General features: G+C 51.7%; 1 protein-coding gene across 12 annotated transcripts in view; it reads right to left on the reverse strand.

The window, feature by feature from the left end:
- Window positions 1–932: 932 nt before the first annotated feature.
- Window positions 933–23,112, reverse strand: part of UIMC1 (ubiquitin interaction motif containing 1) — a 39,096-nt gene continuing 16,916 nt past the window's right edge. For 5 of the 12 annotated variants that reach the window (XM_074839096.1, XM_074839092.1, XM_074839094.1 and 2 more), the window contains 10 exons: window positions 21,625–22,782; window positions 18,033–18,112; window positions 15,771–15,854; window positions 15,446–15,534; window positions 14,436–14,515; window positions 11,007–11,175; window positions 5,406–5,484; window positions 3,749–3,869; window positions 1,874–1,937; window positions 933–1,437 (listed from right to left, as the gene is read on the reverse strand). In XM_074839096.1, the coding sequence (XP_074695197.1) occupies window positions 1,184–1,437; window positions 1,874–1,937; window positions 3,749–3,869; window positions 5,406–5,484; window positions 11,007–11,175; window positions 14,436–14,515; window positions 15,446–15,534; window positions 15,771–15,854; window positions 18,033–18,112; window positions 21,625–22,782 (2,178 nt within the window). In that variant the 3' untranslated portion in view covers window positions 933–1,183. Of the gene's footprint in view, window positions 1,438–1,873; window positions 1,938–3,748; window positions 3,870–5,397; window positions 5,485–11,006; window positions 11,176–14,435; window positions 14,516–15,445; window positions 15,535–15,770; window positions 15,855–18,032; window positions 18,113–21,624; window positions 22,783–23,112 lie in introns of those variants that run through there. The other 7 variants (XM_074839097.1, XM_074839098.1, XM_074839101.1 and 4 more) reach the window with 7 other exon arrangements.

The raw sequence follows: 23,112 nt of genomic DNA on the forward strand, positions 1-23,112 counted from the left end.
GGAGGTGCCGCACTCGGGGGCAGGGGGAGCCCGCTCGGCCCCGTCCCCAGCCCCGACCGCAGCTTCCCCACACCCGGCTTCGCTGGGCTGCAGCCCCTCACCGCTTCAGGGCCGGGCGGCCCCGCTCCTCCGGGCCCAGCCCCCACGGGGGGGGCCCGTCCGAGCCGCGGGCGGCGGGACTGTGCTCCCGGGAGGGCCTCGCCCCCCGGCCCACCCCGGACAGCGCACCGCGGCGGCCGGGGCTGTCCATGGCTGGGGGTCGGTGGCGGAGGGGCGGCCGCTGGCCGAGGGGGTGTCGGTGGCCGAGGGGGCGGCCGGTGCGGCGCGGGGGGGAACCGTTGCCAACGCCGCTGTCGTTGCCATGGCAACAGCAACAGCGCCCGCGGGCGCCCCGCCCCGCCATTGGCCGGCCCGGCGCGCCGCCGGCCCCGCCCTGACCAATGGGGGCGCCCCGCGGGAGGGGCCGCGCCCCGCGGCCGGGCAGCAGCGCCCTCCTCTCCCCTCGGCGCTTTTAAATTGGAGAGCGAATTTTAATTAGCTCTGCATCAGCTCGTCCCATTAATTAAGCAGCACAGTGATAAGCCCCCGCCTCCTCCTCCCCCGGCGAGGGGCTCCGTGGCAGGGTGAGGATGCTCCCGGGGAGCGGGGGACCCCCACGGCCCAGCCCGGGGCTCCATCCTGCCCTGGAAGCCGCCAGCAGGCAGAGCTTCCCCCCCAGCCCCCGGCAGCGCCGCGCCCGGCGGACAGGGAAGGCACAAGGACACGGCCCTCGGAGCTCCGGCACCACAGACCCGGGGGGTCCCCGATCAATGCCACCCCCCCCAGGGCCCGAGGACAGTCCACGGGCGGTGTGATTTTGGGCACAGCGGCTCCTGTTCCTCCTCTCCTCCCTCCAGCGCCTCCCATTCCCCAGTGAAAGACAGCACAGCTCCTCGGTGTTGCTGCAGTTTCATAAAAACATACATAAATATATTTCCATTTCTTTAACAGAGAGCAAAGCTGCACAGGCACCTATAAAACACACAATCACTTCTCCACCCGGCACTCCCTGCACAGGTCGTATAAAACATATAAAAGGGGGGTGGGAGAACAAGGCTGCGGGTGAAGCAGGGGTACGGTGCCGCGCAGACCCTCGCTGAGGTGCAGGGAGCCGGGGAGGGGGGGTCCTGCCGCACCTCTGGCCTCAGAACTTGCGCTTTCTCCGGCGGCAGCCTTTGGTCTGCTGCTGGCTGCCCAAGCGCAGAGCCGCACGCGGCTCCACGTCTACCCCGGAGTCTGTGGCTTCTGAGGAGACGCTGGGTTTCACAGGGGAAACGTCGAAAGGAAGGTGCCAAAGGGAGCTGGGGCTGTCTGCCACCGGCCCCCCGTCTCTGGCTGAGAGCGCGGGAGGGGAGTGTTGGTCTCCTAGTCCAGCGAGGGGGGTCCCCGCATCAGCACCTGCAACAAGAGCGAGTGTCAGCCCTGCCTGGCCGTCCTCCAGCATGAGCCATGGGTGCTGCTGGGAGCATTTTCTCCCCCTCGTCTTCTCCTGTCCTTGGATCCGTGGTGGGAAGCACCAGCACGCAGGCAGGGACGGGAGGCACTCCGCCACCCCCCAGGAAGCTGGACATTTCTTGGTGCAATGGTTCAGAGCACATCCCTACCCCTGCGAGGGCTCTGGGCACTGGCACAGGTCCCGTGGCCGCAGGCAGGGATGCATGCAGGCAGCTGGGGGATGCCAACAGCCAGCTAAGCCCACAGCCCCCTGCTCTGCTCGGGAAGAACAGACCCCTTCAAGGGGAATTTGCTGTCCCAGCACAGCCCAGGCTGAGCCAGGAGCGAAAGGAGAGAGCAGCCCTGACCCAACCAGGCATGCACAGAAGCAGCTTCCCACCTGCAGACTTGCTTTCCGAGAGCTCCAGCATCCTGAGGAGTCCCCTCTCCTGCCTTCCAATGTCCTGCCAAGGAGAGAAGAATCACCGTCACAGCGCTGCTGCAAGGGAGCCCCGTAGCCAGGGTGGCCCCGTGGCCACACGTTCCCCCAGCCCACGAGGTCAGGCTGGACACAAGTGAGAGTGCTGTGGTGCCAGGGCCTCCAGCTGAGCACAGCCAGCTGCCAACAGGAAGGGCACTGCCCCATGCCCTGCCTGACCAGTGCCTGAGCAGAGGCAGCTGAGGGCAGTTAACAAAGCAGAGCCTGGTAAGGAGGGAGGCCAGGGTGCAGGAAGTCACCCCCCAAGCCCAGCCAGCGAGCACGGGGCTGTAACGGAGAAATGTGGGCACCAGGGGGTCTGCCACGGCTCAGGCACATCCCCCAGCACTGCGCCTCCATGGGCAGGCTCCATCCCGCTCTGTCTGAGGGCACAAGGGGCTTGCTGCTGGAGGGAAGGGCCTTCTCCAGGGCACAGCCAGATGAGGAACGCACATCTTGTGCCCCCTCTCAGCCCCGGGGAAGAGTGAGCCACGCCGGTCATGCAGGCTCAGGGAAGACCACTTGACCTGGCTGCTTTAAGCCTTGCTGGCCCAGCAAAGTCCCCTCTCCGGGCTGCTCCCTGCCCCCAGAACTGCTCTGGAAGGCACTGGCATCCCATCTGCATGGTTGGAGCTGCAAAGCACCCCAAAATGGGCCATGGCAGGAACCTGCAAGCCCAACAGTACCACTAGGAAGCTTTTCAAACAGCCCAGCCCATGCCCAGGCATGGCCTGCTCTCCCAGTGAGCTGCCACCTGAGCTGTCCCCTCAGAACAAGGCAGGGCCAGAGGACACACAGAGCCTTGCCGATCCATCCCCAAGGGCTGCCCGGCTCCAGCACCTTTCCCCCACGCCCTGTGTCCATGTCTGTGTGCAGGACCCCACACACCAGCCAGCTGTGGGGCACAGGGACAGTCAAACAGCCCCCACAGAGCCGGTCACATGCAGGAGCAGCTGTGTCCTGCAGCACTCTGAACCACACAGCACTTGGCTGTGTCCCAGCCAAAATCATCAACCAGAAATCTCATCATTTGCATCTGAATCCCCAAAGGGCTGAGGCCTGTGATGGATTTAAGGGATTATACGAAACTAAGACATCATGTTGCATCTTCATGCTGAGAATCACATCTCTGAGTGCAGGCAAAGCTGCAGCATTAGGGCTTTGCCCGCAGGAACCAGTGGGAAGGCCTGGAAGGACCCTCTCTGTGCTCCCCCGGACTGCCACAAGCAGGAAAAAGCACAGTGGGGGCCAACACCTGGCGAGTGACTGTGAGCCAGCTGCTACCCACACTCCTGCCTCCCACCTCCTCTAGCAAGGCACGTCCCCCACACCCAGCATATCTCCACTGCACTCGCTCCCCCACATTTCTCCCGGGATGCTGCGGTTCGCTCCCAGCACCAAGCGGCTCCCCCTGCTCCAGCTCTGAATGGGAAAGGGCTTGTGGATAGTCAGATACACTTGTCACCCTGACACTGCCCTCCACTCCATCTATATTCAGCCGAGGAAGCCCGCAGGACTGAGGCACGCTGTCTGGCAGCGGGACAGCCCTGGCCGTCTGCCTGCTGGAGAGGTTACTGGCAGCTCTGCTGGATTAGCTCACCCCTGGGACTGGTCCATGCTCTCACAGAGCGTCGCGGGAAGGAGGGCAATAAGTTCTCTGGCCACGGTGGCCCACAGGGACCGGCAATCCTACACCAGGTCAGCTCATCCCGTCAACCAGGGAAACAGCTCCTGCTGCCAACCCAGCCCCAAACCCAGCGCAAAGCAAAGGAGACAGTCTGCAGGGTTGCCCCTCACCTTGGCTCTTCGCAGCCTCCTGGTTCCCTGAGCTTGCCTAGCAGCCTGAAGGCAGCTGTCCACGTGCCTCTGATACTGCAGCAGTGGCACCAGTGACTTACAGAGGTAGCACTTCTCACACCTGCCAGGCAGCAAAGGACAGAGCACTGCATTAGGATTCGCCCTGCACCAGGCTCCCGGCCACCAGCAGCGACTTTCCTCCTCCAGGCCACACCACGGAGAAGACGTGTCACCAGATCGGGTCTCGCTCAGTGGGGTCAGGCTGGCACCAATCGCAAAGACTGAGTGATTATCAGTTTTCCCTGCCTGCTCCTCTGTATCCTGCTGCTGCAGCAGCGGGACGGTAATCAAATCTGCTCATCTAACTATCTCAAACACCGCTGATTTCTCCCCAGACATAAAGCACCCTGTCAAAATCCACAGAAATGAAGTGCGAGGGCTTTGCAAAGGGGAGTTGAATTCTGCCTGAAAAGCAAACCAAGTGTGTTAAATCAGAGACACATTTTACCAGGGCTGGATGAACTTGTCTGACTAGTAAATCAAGTCTTTCTCTGCACTGTCTCCATTCCACATCATGCCATGTTGGGAGAGGACTGCAGAGCATGTGCTCCTGCTGGGGGGCTGGCACAGTGTGTTCCTCAAGCCCCCCCATTTGTGTAGAAGATGCCCAGGCTCACGCAGGACAACTGAGTGTGCTTGGGATGAAAATTATCCTGGGTGAAAGGAGAGGAAGGTCAGGTGTGGATTTACACAGCTACACTCACTTCCACACCAGCTCTCGGCGGGGACTGAACCGTGCAGGAGAGGGCACCGGTTCTTCAGGAGGGGAGTGTCCACCCGGGGAGCTATTCAGGAATGGACCATCTCCAAGAAGAGACGAGCCCCCAGGGACCAGCCCCAGCAGCATTGTGTTCAGTTTGATAAGCAGTACTCTCCTAGTAAAACTCACCCCAGGCTCTAAAATGTGTACGGAGAGCCCCCATCGAGCAAAACTCTGCAGCACTTTTCCCGTATTTTCTTTCCAGTCAGTGCTGATTACCCAGATAATGTGTCTAAACAGAAGCTGTCCTCTCTATAATTAGCCTAATTCCATTAGTGATGTTGCCATCCACTGTTTGTAACAGCAAAATTGCTTCCATAGCAGGGATTTTACTGTCAGATCCTCTCTTATGATGCTTTGTGTGGGTGGCAGGAGGAGGGGCTGCATGGGAAGAGATTAAACAAAGCCACTGCTATTCTGAAAGTCTAATTTAATTAAGAATATCACTACAGGTGCCATGTTGACAGCCTCCCTGTCCTAGCCTCTTCTTTTCCCAGGGTTACCAAGCTCAAATCTCCCATTAGGAACTGGCTGAGTTAGCAGCATTTTAGCTACAGCTCCCCCCACAGGGGCCAGAGACCACGCATCCCTGACCCACCATGGCTCGGGTTGAAAGGGAATTAGTGCAAAAATAAACAATCTGAGAACAGCAAATTCCTCTTGCTTCGGTTTAAATATAGCCAGCACTGCAACAAGAGGCACCAAGGGAAGGCAATTTCTTAGGGAAACATTGCTGTAAGGCTGATGGCCAACATTTACACAGGAAGAAAGACATCCACAGGCAAGCTAAAACGGAAGCACAGAAACAATCTTGGAAGAGCAGGCATACCTACTTACTTGTCAATGCTTAAAGATGTTGGGCTGCTTCCACCACTGGCAGCTTTACTTCTTGCCTCTCTCCGACTCCGGGTGAGCACTGGGGGAAGAACAGCAAGGGTTACCTGCCATCCAGCTCAAAAGCATCCCTACAACATGTCTGAATGCAAAAAGTTTCCATCGCTTCCACTCAAGGCTGCAGCAGAAGTGATGGCAGAGGCAAAGAAATACTGGACTGGGACGGGCAGGGTCTTCTTCCTGCAGAAGAGGTAGCTGGCCAATTCTTTTTTTCTGGGGGGATACTGAAGAAGTTACTTTCCCTGGACTTCGAAGCCAGCTAGCCATTTCACACTGTAACTTGTCTTCTGCCAGAAACAGCTGTATCAACAGTATGTAGTTTACAGTAATTTTAAAGCTGATGCACAGCACCGCAACAGCCTGGGAGAAGAGTTACACAGCTGCTCCAGCAGCACAGCACCGCTCCCTGCCAAACTAAGCACCCGTGCCCACTGCAGGGGAGGGAGCGCGGTGCCTGTGAGCTGGGGGGAAGGAGAGCTGCGGCGGGGGCTCTGCGGAGGCACCAGCCCTTCTGCAGATGTGGTAGGAAGAGCGAGTCTTGCTGGGGAGGAATACAGCTCACGCTGCAAAGGGAAGGTTGCAACAGTTAGCCTACGCTCGCTGCTTTTTCCACTGCCCATGTGAACTGGGGATGATCTGTACTGTTCTTTGCGTACAGCTCTGTGGGGCCTCTGCATGAAGAGCTCTACCAGGGTTAAGCATCAGTGGTGCTGCTCTCCAGCGGCAGCAGGGAAGGGCCAGCTCGGACACACGCGGGTAGCTAGCGAGATCCTGGCTGACCAGCGCGCTGATGATGGCTCCAACAATTTCTGTTCCTTCAGCAAGCCCAAGCAGCCTTCCCAAACCTGCTCTCCAGGCATCTGCAGGGAGCACATCAGAGCGTGGTCTCTCTCAGTTGAATTCCTCTCAGCGTATTCCTGTTGACACACCACCAGCAAAGATCCTCAGGGAACCTATCAGATAGCTTAGCTTGCTTCACCAGGGATGTTAAAGACTCTAGCTCCAAAACAGATGTCACAGTAAGCACTCTCGGGCAAGCTGGCTAAGGGGACAATGCAGGGAGTTATTTTACAGCCCAGTAACATTGCTTCCCATACTCTCATTAGGAGAAAGGTCTGAATCCAGAGTATAGGCACGGGAAACCTGTTATTGTTAGCACATCATCTGTGATAAAGAAAGGGATGCACAAAATTTTGTGCGGAACAAGTGGAATCCTTCAGAGTTTTAGCAAAACCCCATTTCCAGAGCATTAGGCAACCCCAACATCTATCCACGATGCTGATACAGGATGGCCTTTCCCTTAATAGCAGTCACTGATCTGCAGCCACGACCAGCAAACGCACTGCGAGATGATCAGGAGCTGTTGGGGCTGGTGGGAGACATCCACACTGAAGAAAAAATGCTCGAGAGTTTCCTAGGATGTGGGTATTGTCTTGTAGGCGATGACTGATACCAACAGCTCATTTCTGACAGGCACTGAAGCGGACGTCTCTCTTTAACTTAGCCTGGCCCAGATTCGAAGTGGCAGCCCGATGAGTTGGGCTGATAACCACGGCCACCCCCCAGGCCACCCAGCCTCCCAACAACCCAACTAACACGTGCGTTTGACAGCGTGGTGAAAGCTGCTCTCCAAGTCAGTGTGCACTCGTTAATATTCCCTTAACACCACCTCGGGAGCCTCGTGCACCAGCTCAGGTGTTAATCAGTTCTATTTTCTCCCAAAAGCAGTGAACACATCTGGCATAATGGGCCCATTAGAGATGTCTGGGACCAGCTCTGCAGCTGCCCAGGGAAAGACCCCCAGCTGTGCTGCTGGAAGCAGAGGCACAGGAGAGAGAACAGGGCCAGCTGGCAAGGCATGACCCCTGCCAAAACACACTGCCGCCCGCAGGAAGGGAGTTCAGAACACGCGGAAAGACTTGCCATGGGGGAAATCCTCACCACAGAGCAGTGCTGACCCACTGTGTGACAGGAGCCTTGTAACTCTCCCAGATGCAATGCTCTTCGCTGGGTCAGACACACTCTGTAGCCCGAGAAAAACCTTTTCCCTGGCTCAGCATTTCTCCTGGTTGACAAGTCATCCTTGGCCTGCTTGGCTCCAGCTCACACCCTGGGGAAGAGGAGCAAACCCTCCCCAGCCCAGCCCCGCTATCAGCACGCCCACCCCAGGCACCTCCTGGGGCTGCCGGGTCAGGTCGGCGTGCGGAGCTGTGAGGCCACAGTCACCAAGCTCCTCGCCTCGCTGCACAACCCACCAGCTCCCTCCCCATTCTCACCAGCAGCCACACCACTTTCTGTGCAGGATCCTTTTGGTGACAGGCTCGCCAGCATCTTCTCCTTTCTCAGAAGTGATGAAGCTTTCCTCCGCACCCATTCCATTACTCTTTCTGCTGTATCAGTGCCACTTCTATTGATGTCAGAAGCTTTTTAACAGCACCAGTGCTGCTGCTGAAGACTGACAGCTGCATCACATTGCATTTGAGGCTTGGAAGGAAGGGACATACCAAATCCTCATTGTCCTGGGCTCACTTGGGAACTGAGGGGTTGGGAGCATGTAGATGGAGGGCAAGAGGAATAGAGTATGTCCCAAAGCTTGAGACTATCTGCTGTACTCAGTAGCAGCCAAGACTCGCTTCCAGAACGAGACCAGCGGATTCCTGCGTTGGCAGCAGCAGCGGGCAATGGATGTGGTGACTGCAGTGGAGAGCCCCTCTCACACAAGCTGAGTGCATGAAGGAAGAGGGAGCTGGCACAGCACTTCCACAGCTCCACTCGTTCACTTGGAATTAACACCAGTCAGTGAGCTGGAAACACAGGACCTGAACCTTCCCCAGCCTGGTACAGTAGCTAATGCAACAGCAGGCTCTTCTTTTTTATTTACGCAGAGCACAGGAAAATGGAAATTCCTGATCAGATTTTCACACTGCCCAGGTATGTGGTGGTCTGGGCATCCAGCCAGGGCAACCATGTACATATGTAGGGGAAGCAACTGTAACTCACCTTGCCCAGCTAACTCATTTGAAAACCTGTCCTTAAATATCAACCGGGCTGAGCTGGCCTCCTGATAGATAACACTGGAAGACTTTGGTGCATGATTAGAAGAGGGAAGAAGAGAAGTAAAACCAGGAAGAACCCAGCCTTTTGTAATTTTAAAAACGAAAAACACTGACAGCTATAGTCTGCAGGACTGCATAATCTGCAATTCTAGAGACATCAGGAGTAAATCCAATTAGTAAACCCAAAACCAGAGCAGGAACCCCTGACCCAGTGCACCAAAGGAAAACTGAAGCCATCTTTTCGTAACAGATCAGGACATGGCTTAGGGGGCAGAACTTTGATTTTCTCTCACACAAGGCTGTTGCTGTGCTCTCAAGGAAGCCAGCAGCCAGCCAAGAGCATACAGTGCTGCAGCAGTAGAGAACAGCTTCTGGACCCACACAGGAGCTGGCATTTGCTTCAGAAGACAGTTCTCCCACCTCTTTTTCCTCCCCATGCATTAGCTTTACCTATGGATTTCGTGCTAGTGAGGGATGCCAAGGTAAGAGCCCTGCAAACAAAGTCCTTTTGTACCTGCGCAGCTGTGCCCAGCCACTGTCGGCCTCTGCTCAGAGCTAAACATCCTCCCTGCCTCTTCAACCCAAACCCCACTGACCAGTCCATCAACTGAGACCTCTCCAGGTGACTGTTGCCCTTGTACAGCTGCTGGGAACCGGACTGAGGTGCCCCCAAGCCAGAGCCCCAGCAGGCAGGATTCTGCCCCACGTTACGTGCTGCTCCAAGTCCAGGAAGCCCACGGTCCTGCAGAGTCTTGGTGCAAACAACACAGGTGTCACAGACTGTTATGGATAATAAAGCCTGGTCGCTACAGGGAAAATACTAGAATAACTGGCAATAGAAAACCCAAATTACTGTGATTTTGTCCCAATACCATTGCTCTGCTTAGAGCCATTATTGTAGATGAAAATCCTTTTTATTCCATGCTACTTTTCTTACGGGGGGATTGTTCTGAACAAGCCAGAACAGCAGAGTAGCAATTCCAAAATAACTACCCTTACAAACATCCCCAAGGAGTCCAGTCTGGAAGCAGAGTGGAGAGGCCAGCCTTGAACTCTGTCCTGCTGAAAGCCAACACCAAAGGAAAGAACAAATTCCCTCACACTGCCAAAGAATTCAAAGCCTTTTCCTGATCACAGTCAGGATTCCCCAGGATCAATGGATACTCACAGTCCAGCCACACCAGGGACCCAATTACCACAGGGCCAAAGACATTTCTGCTGAAAGGCATACTAAAAATTCTGCTCCATTTTGTAGCACGGATAAGACCTTTATCAGTGTTGAGGACGGGAGAGGAACTGTGATAATTTGTGATTTGCCTGAGTCGAATGTTTTCCATTAGTAGCTAGTTTGTGCCTGCAGAGAGAACTCCCCACCAAAATTAAGCACCAAGCAGCACCAGCCACTACTCTGGCTCCTGTTATCTTGACAGGATCCATATCACAACCCCAAAGATTCAGTATAACAGGGACCTTGTATTTTAAAACTACATCAACTCTGCATTAAGATTACATGGTGAAACTTCCTCCTGCTAGAGGAATGCAGAAGTTACACTTCTTGTACTAGCTCCGATTGGCTCAAATTGCTTAAACATCATAGATTTAGGTTGCATTTAATAACCCAGTATGTAACTGAAAATTATATATTCACAACCTGAAAAGTTAATCTTATTACAAGCTACTACTTTAATATTACCTGACATTGTGCTAACACAGACTTTACATTTCAAGCAGCAGCTAAAACATAACTTATTGAATATGTTGATAACCAACCAGTGTATTTGTTCACTTAAGCTCTACAAAGGTTGGTTATGGAAAACTGATATGGAGAAGACTGCAAAGAGGATTAAAACAGGCGTTCTGATCGTGCTTCTATGCCTCACTCTTCACATGAAGGAGAAAAATCCAAGCTCCCAGATCGATAGCTATCATTTTGCAATTTTAGAGGAACAAGAGGGAAACTTTTCTGCAATCTCTTGCAGCTGAACAAGCCATTTTTGCACATACAAATGTCAGACTCATTGCAGGTCATGCTTGGAGCGGTACAGAACATTCTCCCTTCTCAAGAGCCCTAAAGGATGCCCACCCGCGCGGCTCGGTAGCCTGCCGTTTTCTACCACTGGCAGATTCTCTGCAGGTCCTCAACAAAACACACAATAGACATGTCTTATGAGTACTGCTTGAAGCACCCAGGCCTAGACCCTGGGGTAGTATTTGGCTTATACACTTTCCAAGGGGCTAATAATGTGACAAATTACGAAGTCGATCAGAGAGGAGATGTCTCTGTGCAGGAGGTGCTGGAAACACAGGAGCCTCCGATAACACTCTCCTGGCTGGCTTGGAGATGGAACAAGGCAGAGTGGAGAAACCTCCCTACATGCCACCCATGAACCAAATATCCCGAGGTACAAGACAGCAGCACCTGGCCACAAGTAACAGGAAAGGGGGACGAGCACAAAGAGCAAACACGCAGAAGCAGCGCTTGGCAGACCTGAGCTGTCCTCACCAGGCTCCTCTCCCACGATGCCGTTGCAGTACATGGCGTGCAGCTCGATCTCCGTAGCTGGGAAGCCTTGGTCACACAGCGGGCATGACACATGGTCAGCAGCTGTAGGACTGCACTCAGACACAGTCCTGCCAGCGTCTTCATCTCCACCAGCCTAAGGAAGAAGGAGGAAAAATTAGCCAGACAGCTAATTGTGCCGTTTCTCTTTTTGTTTGCCAGGTGCAATGCTCCGTGCTGTCTGGTAGCTACTCACCCTCCCACAGATTCAGATTTTCTTGGAAATTTTTATTCTCCTTTCATCACATACTGGTCAGAAATAACACCACTGGCTGAGTAAACTGTGCAGCACTAGTAACTAATTCTTCTTCCAAAGGCAACATGTCCTTCTGAATCGTGGTGAAACCTCCCTGCACAGCCATGCACACCATTTAAGGCAAACATCACCTGTACTACCGCAGAAAAATGGCAAAGCTTCCATTAATCAGGAAAGCTCAGAAGCGAAACTGATGGAAAATTCATGGGGCAAAGCAAGAGTTCAACACCTGACTTGTGCTCATCAGTTTCTGGACATGATCCACACCACACAGGCAGCACTGTCTGGAAACACAGCTTCCCCCAGGGATGAAAGGAGGGTGCTGTGCTCTGGGGGAGTCTGGAGAGATCACCGGGAAGCTCCTCCTCTCTAGAGGAGGTGGCTGGAGCAGTCATCACAGGGGACACAGATCAAGGAGAGGCAATACCATTAAAAATCCATGTCACACAAAATTACTAGCAGTGGCTTTTTGCCAGGGCAAAATGTCACAGCCCGTGTTTGTTCTCCAGGTGCCATTACTACTCACCAATACTCTCTTTTTGCATTGGTTACACAGCTGCAAAGGTGCTCCACTACCCACCCGCAGAGATACAGCCTGCTCCCTATGCTATTGATGTTCCCAAGACGCAGCAGGCTGCTGCCATCTCACTTATATCTCTGCCTAGTCAGGCTTGCTACAAGATTTTTCCACATTTAAGAAAGAACCTTTCCCTCCCCGCAATGATTTAAAAAGTTATTTAAATATTAACCATGTAGAAGAAACCTATAGAAAAATAATATAGGAGAATTTTCTGTTCTTAGGGTTAAGCAGTGACACGTAGACAGTATGCAGCAAAATTGCTGTCTGCTTCCCTCCAACAGTATAATTTCAGGGAAGCAGTAATTGGGGTCAGTCATGATGCTCAGTGCCACTGGAGCGCTTTGTCGTATTACTCGTTTTATTACTTGCTTTTCCAAATGAGGGTCTGATCCTGATTTTTATGTCCTAAAGGGAAGGAGGGTGCTTTGCTGACTCAGAGGAGCTACGCAAAAAATTGCAGGACTGGGCCTTAAGCTGAGAATCCAGCTCACAAAACGCCTTTCTCCCAGACACAGGCTGAAAGGCTACAGCACCGAGCCCCAGTTACACCTCTCTCATTTCCAGGGAGGCTCTCTGCCCTGGATTTCTGCAGAGGAGTTGCTACAAGAGTTCCTCCAGCTGAACACAGGCTGTTGAAGTACATCACTTACAGCATTAGCACTCATACCCTGCTCTCACATCTCAGTGTCACTACATCTTGCGAAGTCCTCACCGTGGGGCGTCACACAGAGGAGCCGTAAAAAACAAGATGTGTCAAATATGAATGATCAGATCAAACCTGCATTATCCTACTCAGACAACACATGTAAAAAAATATGATGGGAAAAGCAGCAGGCACTTCTCCTTCTAGCTGCCATTTTTAAAGCAATCTTAGATCACCAATTCTGCACACCCTGCCCGCCTACATTCAGTGGTAAATTACTAATTTTAAATGGAAATGCAACATTCTGTAACAAAAGACACTACAGTCCCAAAACCGCTTGTACAAAACCTTGGTGTCAGTCTGGAAAACCTCAACTGCAGAACCAATCACCCCTGTCAGAGGCAGAGACTGTTGCCTCTCCTCTTTAGCAGAGGAAATTGCCTACAAGACAGTACTTGCAGCCAACAGCCAGCCAAGAGCGATGCTAGAGGCTGAGCTCAACAACAAGACTCCTGTGTCCTGGCTCAGCACCTGCTAGGAAGAAGTCAGTCCCAGCGGTCTGCGCCCGCTTCGTGCTAACCGCTGATGAACAGGGTAGCTGTTTCTGCTGTCTTCCTGGAGGACTGCAGGCTCCGGACAGGTACTTGCTGACAACAATAATGTTGTCAAAGAACCCCTAGGAAGCCCCACCACACTGCTCCTGAACACTGTGCTGGTGATCTGGTGCCGTCCAGGCAGAGCTGTGAGACCCGGGGCACCCTCTGCAAAGCACGAGGGACAGGGCAGCGTCCTGGCTGCAGCCAAATGGGTCGTGAACGTGTTTTGGTGACTGTGGCTACCCAGCTCAGCACAGGACCACCGCCTCTCCTTGCTGCGGTCTCTAATTGACTGAGCAGTGCTTTGAGATACCTGCAGAATGAAAGGCACACGAGAGCAGAAGCTGGTTTACTAAGAGGCCTGTGACAATGAGACATCGGAGCTGCAGACGCACTGTACGAGCTGCAGACTCCCAGAATGAGCTTTCCACAAATGAATCCTCTTGTCAAGAGCTGTACGATTCTGTATTCATGTACCCTGCCAGAGGAGTACTTGGCAACCCCTTTGATATCACTCTCTAAATTAATAGACAAAGGGATTTTTATCAGAAGCAGGAACTGAAGTCAGATGTCGGTACAATGACAGCTGCAAAGCAATTGCTACACAGGTGTGACAACACGGGGAAAGGAGCCACACAACCAACGCACATCTGCGTCGGGAGGTAAGAGGATGGCTCTACCACTGACTTACTATTGCTATTAACTGTTACTGCACAGAAATCAAGATTATTGGGCTCAGGTCACTCTGCTTGGACTGCAGACCCCCACCAGCCCTCAACACTCCAATGTCATCTTTAGCCCAGCCCAGTGTCTGGGTGAACCTCTCCTCTTGGAGATGGTCTGTGGAGAACAAACACTGAAGTTCAGAGGACTATAAGGGAAAAGTGTGTCACAACATGAGTTGGAGGACTCCCCTCACAGGTCCTGGGGTCCCTCTGACCATCACACAGCACTGGGCAAGCAACAGCACTGCTGTCCACATGGATGACATCCTCCAGCACAGCAGTGCGTCTGGTATAAAAGAACGAGCTGGAATTGATAACAACTCTCCAGCTATGGGACTGAAAGGCTCCAGAAGCAGCTGCACGCAGCCCCCAGCCAAAAGGGACTGGAGTTACGAACCAGTGGATAAAAGTGAAGAGGGAAGTGTTTGTGACAATCCCAACAGCAGAAGCCCAAGCTCCCAGCTACCCAAGGGGAAACGCCAGCACAGCCCAGCTGAACCAAGGTCTAGAAGGCACGACTGGAAACAGGATCCTTCCCCAACCTCAGGCTCTTTTACCTGCATAGGTGTGTCTTCGCTGCCCGAGCAGAGCTCTTCTCTCTCCGCCTCAATAGCTTCCAGTGGACTCGGCTGGGTCTCTGCAGAAAAACACCTCCATGTCAGCGCAGGTTTGCAGCCCCCAAAGTACTGCCTCACTTGTTGATGTAACTTAGCCCATTTCTTAACAGCATTTTCACAGCTTCAAAACATTTTTTAGACTTGCCACAAATGTTATCAGACAATGTGCAACAACACAGCCAGATGAGGGGTTAAAAGTCACAGCACGGTGGTGCGAGGACAAAGCCACTGCAGCTTTACAGCTTCATGGGGAGTGAGACTAGACACAGGCAAAGCGTGTGGGACACTTGCTGGGATAGAGACAAAGCAAGAATAGAGCTCTCCCTCGCATCGAGACAAACAGAGCTCCCGTTCTGTGGTCTGCCTCGCAGTCGCACCTTCTTCAGACCTCCACATCTTCCTTAGCAACAAAATATGCCTCCAAGCACCACCATGACCTCTCTCTCTACAGCTGCTTGTGAACAGGAGCAGTCTCTTCATTAATTTTCTCACTTAAAACCCTGGACTGGAAAAATCTCAAACACAGTAGGAGAGACCAAGGAAGAAAAACTCGTTGGTCCCAAATATGTTTAATTAACGTAAGACAAAAATTATTTCAGCTCTCATGCTTTACACATATCTTGACACTGAAAAATCTGAAAATTTCTTGACTGCATTGAAGAGACCACTCCTGACACCTTGTTTTGAGTGATTCCTCCAAATTGATGAACACCCTGGTGTCTTTTCAGCAGCAAGTCTCCAGCAATCTCCGGTCACAGAACTGTCTTAGAGGAAATGGGTCCGAAAACCAGGGAATCAAACTAAATTATCTGGATAATTTCAGCCCTGACAAACAGAGCTGGGAAAGAAATCTTGTTTTGTTCAAATAACCTGAAAATTCCCTTTTCTCTGAATTTTATAAGTGTGTAACTTTCAGTACAAAATTCAAAACATTCTCAAGTGCCTCTTACCTGGACAAACAGAGATCTCTTCTTCAGCAGAGTTTTCTGTAGCAGTATCTGGACTCCTTTTACTGCCAAGTGGGGTCAACACAGAGATGCTGTTCAAAATATAAATATAATATAAATCTCCAATGCAGTAGGTGTGACAACACACACTCGCCTGTCTCACGCAGTTCAGAAGAGCAGACAACGCCAAGTGGTCAATAACAGATAGCAAATATGGGTACAGAATGCTGTCCTAAGCAAAAACCCCAAAAGGAACATTTTTTCTTCTAGAAGCCCTTGACAAAAAGGCATGAAGGGTCACTATCTCATGTCAGGGGAGCAAAAATACCTGCTCACAACTGTGGGACTCTCTTGACTCTTTCTACTGTTAGCAGACCTGAGAGTTGTGCAGGTACCAGCACTGTTCTTCCTTCTGTCTGGGGAAGGAAATCCTCAGAGAGGAAAGACACAGACTTGATTTATCCCGCATTACCCTCTCCCTCCTCCCACTGCTAATTTTCTTCCTTATCACTGTGCACGGCAGCCAGAAGCAGCATGGATGCAACACAAGGCAAGGCTTCCCTGCAGCAAAGCCCTAACAGCATTAGCACGGCAGTTCCTCCGAGCAGCACCGGGTACCGCTTCTCTCATTTTGACTTTCGGATTCCTCCTTTTTTTTTTTTCCTCCCCCCACACTGTACAGTGTCTTTCCGAAACAGGCAGGCATTGCTGAGTAAGTCTGGCACCCATGCTGACACACTCCGCGCTTTGCGTGGCTTTCTGATTAGTCTGATCAAGTATGCAAGAACACACTTTAAAAACATGAATCCCCATACTGACAAATAGAAGATTTATTAAGCTCAACCACAGGCCTTAGAGAGAACAGCCACTGCTGATTTATGATAAATAACAAAATTCTGATAGGAAATCACAAGTGGCTTTTCTCTCTAAATAAAGCATCTCAAAGCATTTGTTATGAATCCAGGCTGAGCGTGTTTTACTCTGCGTCTAACATCAGGGCTCACTTCAAAAGAACTCGCACAAAACAACTTGCTATGACATTTATAAAATGGGCTAATCAATTTGAAGTCAAACCACATTTCTTGCTACACCAACTATCTCCTGGTAACAAAGCCTATAATCATTTATTAAAACCCCAATCTACCATGCTCCGCACAAAGTGTAAAACAATCAGGCAGAGCGGCCCGCAGAAAGCAAAGCAGCCCCTTCTCACTGCTGCCTCTTCCTAAACTGCTTCACTACCTCCAGACAGCTCAGAGCTGTGTTTTCCCTATTAAGTGCTGCTGAGGCCAGCCGGCCGGGGTGCCTGAGCCTTACCCGAGAGAGGACTGTGCTTGGCAAATTACCAGGAGCCAGATGGCAACACTTAATGTGCATGAAACTGCGAAGACGGCAGCCATTTCTTGCCTTGCTGCAGATGTGCCAGCTGCTCAAGGAGGGGCCACAGCACCCAGGTGCGTCTCAGCCCCAAGGGGGGCAGCCAGGAGCTCCTGGGCAGCCTGGGGAATGTCCCAAACTAACCCCGTCAGCTACATCAAGGGAAAGAGGTCCCTCTCTCTTCAGATTCAGCCCTGGCCTCTTCTGCCTTGAGCAGGCGGGAGGCCAGCGCTGCAGAACGCACACCTCGGTGCCTTCTACACAAGCACACAAGCTCAGACCTCAGCTGTCACAGACTCATCAGCCTCAGCAGCCGCAGGTTCCTCCTGCTCCCCAAGGCAAGCTTTAAGCTTGTTAGGAAGGTGCAAGCAAGAGGGATTTTCACTCTCTGCATATTGATACTAACTGCTCAGGCCAAGTGCTGTTAGATCAGAGGAAAGTTGGCAGTTTTGTTCCAAAGCAGGTTTAAATTATAAAACCCAGCAAATTAAAAACATGACATTATCTGCCCCCTCTTGTAACTTGCTCCTTGAATCCTCTCCCATTTGCCCTTCTTCTCCCACAGCCTTCACTGCAGAATTGCATCCCACAGGAAGGAGAAGGAAAAGGAAAAAAAAAAAAAAAAAGGAAAAGAGGAGTAGGCTTAAATCTGAAGAAAATCATGTTGACTTGTCCCACACCTGTCATCTGCTGAAGTGGCTTTTCTGGAGCACTGCACTCTATCTTTGGCTGATAGGCAGTGCCGTCTGGCTTCCTCCTCCCTTCTTTCCTCTTCAGCAGCAAGGCAAGAACATAAAAATACACACAGAAATCCAGTAAACCCTCCACCATGCTGCCTATGTGCCTTCCCAGACAGGCCACGTGACGGTATCACTGTAACTCACCTACCCATCTCCACAGCTTTGCTGCACCATGTCACATCGCTTCAGAGGGCAAGGATCAAGTCCTCATACTTGTACTAGGATGCGCCTTGCACGTTTTATAAAGTAGCAAGAGTAACCGATCTCTACGTCCCCGTTGTGTCCCTCCTCTCTCCCACACTGCTCCAAAGCCATGTATTTCCAGGGATATCCGACACCAGCGACTGCAGACAGCCTTTCCAGCAAGCCCTGCCACCAAGCTCTGGTGAGATTGCACCCCAAAATACTGCCAGGACAGTGGAAGAGCCCACACCACCAGAGTGAGCCCCATGCTCTGAAATCAGCCTACTCACCTCTGTGCAATTTGCATGGGTTCCCCATCTTCATGCACATCCTCTGTAGGCAGCACCTGGGAGGCCTGGAAAGGAAAATTCTGATATTATATAAAACAATGTACACAGCTAACCGGGACCTGCTGGGTCATCAGTTTCTGTCCATGACATTGCACCCAGTCTGTTAAGTATTTTTTTCTGAAAATGGCTAAGAATCCATCCTGAACTAGTCAGCTTTTTCCCTCCATCACTCCTTTTGGTAAGGCATTTCAGCAGCTCCCTGCAATAATGCCTGGCAGTACTTTTTGTTACCTTGCTGCCTAGACACGTTCCTGGACAGTCCATGCCCATCCACTCATGCCAATCTTGTCCATCACCTCCCACACCCTCTGCCTGTTCCTAGCATCTACCCTGATGTACTTGTAGGCAGCAACCATAGCTCTTCTCCATCTACATTTGTGCCGAGCTAAACAGCCCAAGGATTTTAGTGTCCTCTTGCACTCCCTCAAGCACCCCAGCAGCCCTCACCTGCCCCAGTTTAAAATCTATTTGCCTGAGCTGGGATGACCTGATCAACTGGTACAGCTGATGTTTCACCATGAGAAGTACTTTCCTGAAATTTCGTATAGATAAGATCTCTTGCATTTTTCTTGACTCAGAAATCAGCTATCCCATCAAAGAGGGGGAACAGATTAACCTGCACAATCTGCAGCTGGTAAATCCGTGTGCATTTTATCCCATTTTTCATTTCACTCTACGACTCCACTTATTCTTTCCTTTAAAATTTGTTCAAAAGCCTTATGCACTGCCGAGGTCAAGCTAACATGCCAGTCATTACCCAGATCCCTTTCTTCTTCCTCAGTGTACACGTTACACTTGCCACTCTCTAATCAGGTGGAATTACAATGGTTTATTAGCAGTCCTTGCTGTCAGGCCCGCGATTTCTCATGCTAGTTCTCAAAGAAATCCAAGGGGTTTTCCTCCCCCTTCCTCGAGTCTATTTAACTCTCTGAGTTTGATTTCCACCACAGGTTTCAACTTAGCTCCACTCCTGGCTGGCTGATGTACTTCCCCAGCAAGCCCCAAAACAAAGTCTCCTGCCAGATTTCCCTACAGTGACTCCAACCCCAAATACTCTGTTTTATCTACGTCGTTCTTCATTTCTTCACAGCCTAATTCATCGTTAGCATAAAATACCACACCTCCTCCTTTATTTTTATTTCTCTTTTTCCTGAACTGTGCATATCTTAACAATGCCTCTGCCCTGGTCATGAATACTGAGCCATGTTTTTGGTTTTCCTAGCACATATGTTGTAAGGTACGGCACTAATTCAGGTCACCAGACTAACTCTCCAGGACTGGGTCTTTCCCCTCAATCTTTCAAAGACCAAGTGTCTGCTAACCTTATTTGAAAGGCTATGAAGGAACTGATTCTATTAGCACTGAAGTTTGTTAGCGCAGGTTCACAAGCTGTATCTCCTGACAAGCAGGATTTGCTCTGTGCAAACATCCCTTGGCTGTGGGTGGCAGTCGCAGGAGTTGGCCACTGCCAGGGTGGAAGGTCTCTGCCCGCTCCAGGTGCGGGTTTCAAAGCAGGGGTACAGGCAGGCTCCCTCCAGCACATCCCTTGCACCTCCATTTCACTGGTACAAGCATGAGGCTTTTCCAAGGACAGCTTTGAGTCCCCGTGGATGGTTTCTAGCCTTGGCACAATCTCAAATCTCCCACCAGCAAAGCGGCACTGGGGGAGCCCCAGGGCAGTACAGGCAGCAGGGATCTCAAGCGATGCAGCACACGGGGGACATGACTGCTCTGGGCCCCTCCTTTGTCACTGCCAGTGGAATTGTATTTGATAGAAGGAAAAAAATGGAGACAAGGCACAAGCAAACATCAAACAGATCGATCTTGCAAGTAAACCACCTGCGCTGGCCTCAGTGTGTGACTGCACAGAGAGGCGAGAGAAGGGAGCAACCTCTCAAGCTGGGTGTGATAAGGCAGATGAAAGGGCATTTAGAAACTATTTTCTATCAAGTAAATAAAAGACTGGCAAATTTTAGGCTAGGGTTGAAATTTTAAAGTCTGCTCCCCCTCCCTTTTCTTATTTTTTCACCTTAAAAATATCAGAAAGACTACATCTACATACACATTATGGCTCTTTGAGAGAGCTCTTGTGGTCAGGATGAGTACATTACAAGTTTCCACTCAGCACCACTAAAACCTCTTTTCTCCCCAAGAATTAATTAGGTATTAGCATTAAACGGATAATATAAAAAATATACCCCACAATTTTCAATACTGATTAAAAGTTCACGCCCTTCCGAGCTGCTGTAGCTTTCCAAGGGCTTTAGCGTAAACCTCCATAGACCTGCAGTCACCCCAATCTTCCAGATTAATGACACCTCCATTTCCAAAGGAAGGGACAGAAGAAAAAAAAGCAGTTTGCCTTAAGAACCTTTCAGGTCTTTCATATCTATCCTAAGGAAATGAAAAAGGGCACAAGTTGGTTTCTTTCCTCTGCAGGTCACCTCTAAAGCTTGTTTAAATCTGTATCTGCTAAACCCAAGCCAAAGCACTGTCACGAAAAGTCACATTTCAGCACAGGCTGCTCTGCTCTTTTTCTGCAACCAGAAAATGCAGACATGACGTTTTTCCTAAGTGTTCAATATTACAAGACAGAATATAAATATCACAAAACAAGTTAAGTATCTTTCTAACACCAGGGTAAATGATCAAATACACTTGAAAACAGGAACAACAGAGCCGAGGCTTCAGTCATAGAGAAGATAAAGTTATACAATGATCCGGGAGTGAAGTCATTATGAAAAATGAGGGTTGGAAAAGGCTGACACAAACCTAAAATACAGCAGTAATAAATACTTCATCTGACTAGCAATCTGTTTAAACTTAGCAGTGACAGAAAGCTGCCTTCCGCTCCAACAAGAGAGCCCTGACGGAGACAGAGGCTGACACCTAGCGTCTAGCAGACCCGACAAGCGAGCTGGAGAGAAGGTGCCCAGCCACCAGAACAAGGACGATGAGCACGGCCGGGATGACAGATCACCCCGGGCAGGCAGAAGACGCCTGCGAGCACGCAAAGCCTCTCCCGGCCACAACCGCAGGACCACGAAGGAAAAGAGCACTTGGAAGGGGGAGGCACGTACGGACACAGGGGAACACGTAGGTGCAAAAAGGAAAGGCTGCACTGCAAGGACAAAAGCCACGTTTCTGTCTGCAAAGGAAAAGGCAGAGCTCCCCACACGGCCACAGGGTTATAAGCTGGTTTGCCAGAGCTGGTGGTGGCCAGCATCATCTCTGTGCTCCCGACCCTGACACACCACCAGGCTACACCCTCTAGAGAAGGACAAGTCAGCTGGAAGTCTTTATCTCAGTGGTGCATTAATGGACGACTGCCAGGCTGCATGATGGCCCCTACCATTTGCGAGCAGGGTATCAGCCTGTACGCCTTCCCTCGTCCTTTCACAGTAAGCCGTGTGGCTAGGGGAGGAAGTCCCTAAATTTAAGAGGCACATTAAAGAGCAGTGCCTGCTTTGCAGAAGGGACTGGATGCTAAAATGGACAGAGGAGCAGGACTGCTCAGCGGCGAAGCTCTTACCTGGCAGTAGCTGGTGGTCGGTTCGTCATCAGAAGTAGAGTTCCTCTCTTCTTCCATGCTGTGCCCTGGACTCTCTGCCTCCCTCCTCTTCGAAGGGAGGAGCCAAGTGATGCTCTCAGACTCCTTCTGCCCATCTGGGTCTCCATCTTCTGTATCATCAGCAACCCCGTTCTCCGTGCTTATCTGCTCTCCTTTCCCAAGCTCATTCTGGCTCAAGGAAGAACTGGGCACAACTGGGTTACCAAACTCTTTCTTGTGCAATAGCTGCCTCTGAGCCTGCTTCAGGCTCTTCTGGTAAACCTCCAGCTGACACAAGATGACTTTGGTGTACTGGTTGGGATCCACCCCTTTGGGGCAGAAGGGGATGCCCCAGTAATAGTGCACTGTGTCTCTCGCCTCCTCCTGCTTGTGCTTCTCCTCCACTGCATTCAGTACGCAAAGCTCAGGGGTACCGTCGGGCACCTCGTTCTGCTCTGCTTGCTCTGTGGCAACACAGACTTTGGCGGCGTGCCTGGGCTGCAAGGTGTGTTTGGTACCTGCTCCTCCACCACTCCTCCTGGGGCTGCCACACCGTTCTGCGGTCCAGCTCTTCCAGAGCGTGGCTGAGCTCCCAGCACCAGCCTCTCCCGCAGAATGGCCAGTGCAGGGCAGGGGCTGCTCTTTTGGTTTGTGGTCTGTTGCTTCGGAAGAGCTGGAGGGCCTTGTGAACAGCCTCCGAGGTGTCAGTCGCCAGGAGCCTGAAGTCACCCTGCCAAAGGTGGGACTCAAAGAGATGAGGTCCTCTCCAAATGTGCTGGGTAACATGTTACTAGAATCACTTTTTGCTGGTGAGGAAGGCTTTTCACTTGACCTTGTCACAGGCTGGCCCTTCCCCGGAGACACGATTATGCTGGATACTAGTGAGCTTTCAACGATTTCCTGGCTTAACCTCCTCAACACTACCAGGGGGCTCCGGGCGACATCCATCTGTCCGTTCCCATCAGCTCTGGCGCTCTGTGAGTGGGAGCTGCACTCGGAGCGAGGGGTGTCGGGGCAAAGCGCCAGACCTCCTAGGATCTCGGAGCCTTCTTGCTCGGTGGGCTGGCTTTGGCCTCGCAAGCCCAGCACTTCTGCAGACAACTCAGGGGTTGCATCAGAGGACTCCGAGGGCTGACAGCTCTGAAAAACAAAAGGTTGATCCTCTGAGAGGCATGTTCTCTATCAACAGAGCATACCAAGGGCTCCCTCAGCACACTGGCAGCCATCACCTGGACTGCAGACCCCCCCATCCTGATCAGAACTGTGTACCCCAAAACGGGGGACAGCTGAGGTTAGACTTCATACATCCCTCTCACTAGGAATGGTACAAAACAACTACCCTGTGACTGCTGTAGTTCCAGCTCACACTGGAAAAAGCCAGGCCCCCAGTAAAGACTTCTTTTGTGCAGTGTGGCAAAGCAGGCACAGAAAGCAATGTTGCTGAAGAACCCTAGTAAGCCTCTTCACAGA

The sequence above is a fragment of the Strix aluco genome, chromosome 13, assembly GCF_031877795.1.
Source record: "Strix aluco isolate bStrAlu1 chromosome 13, bStrAlu1.hap1, whole genome shotgun sequence".
NCBI lineage: Eukaryota > Metazoa > Chordata > Aves > Strigiformes > Strigidae > Strix > Strix aluco.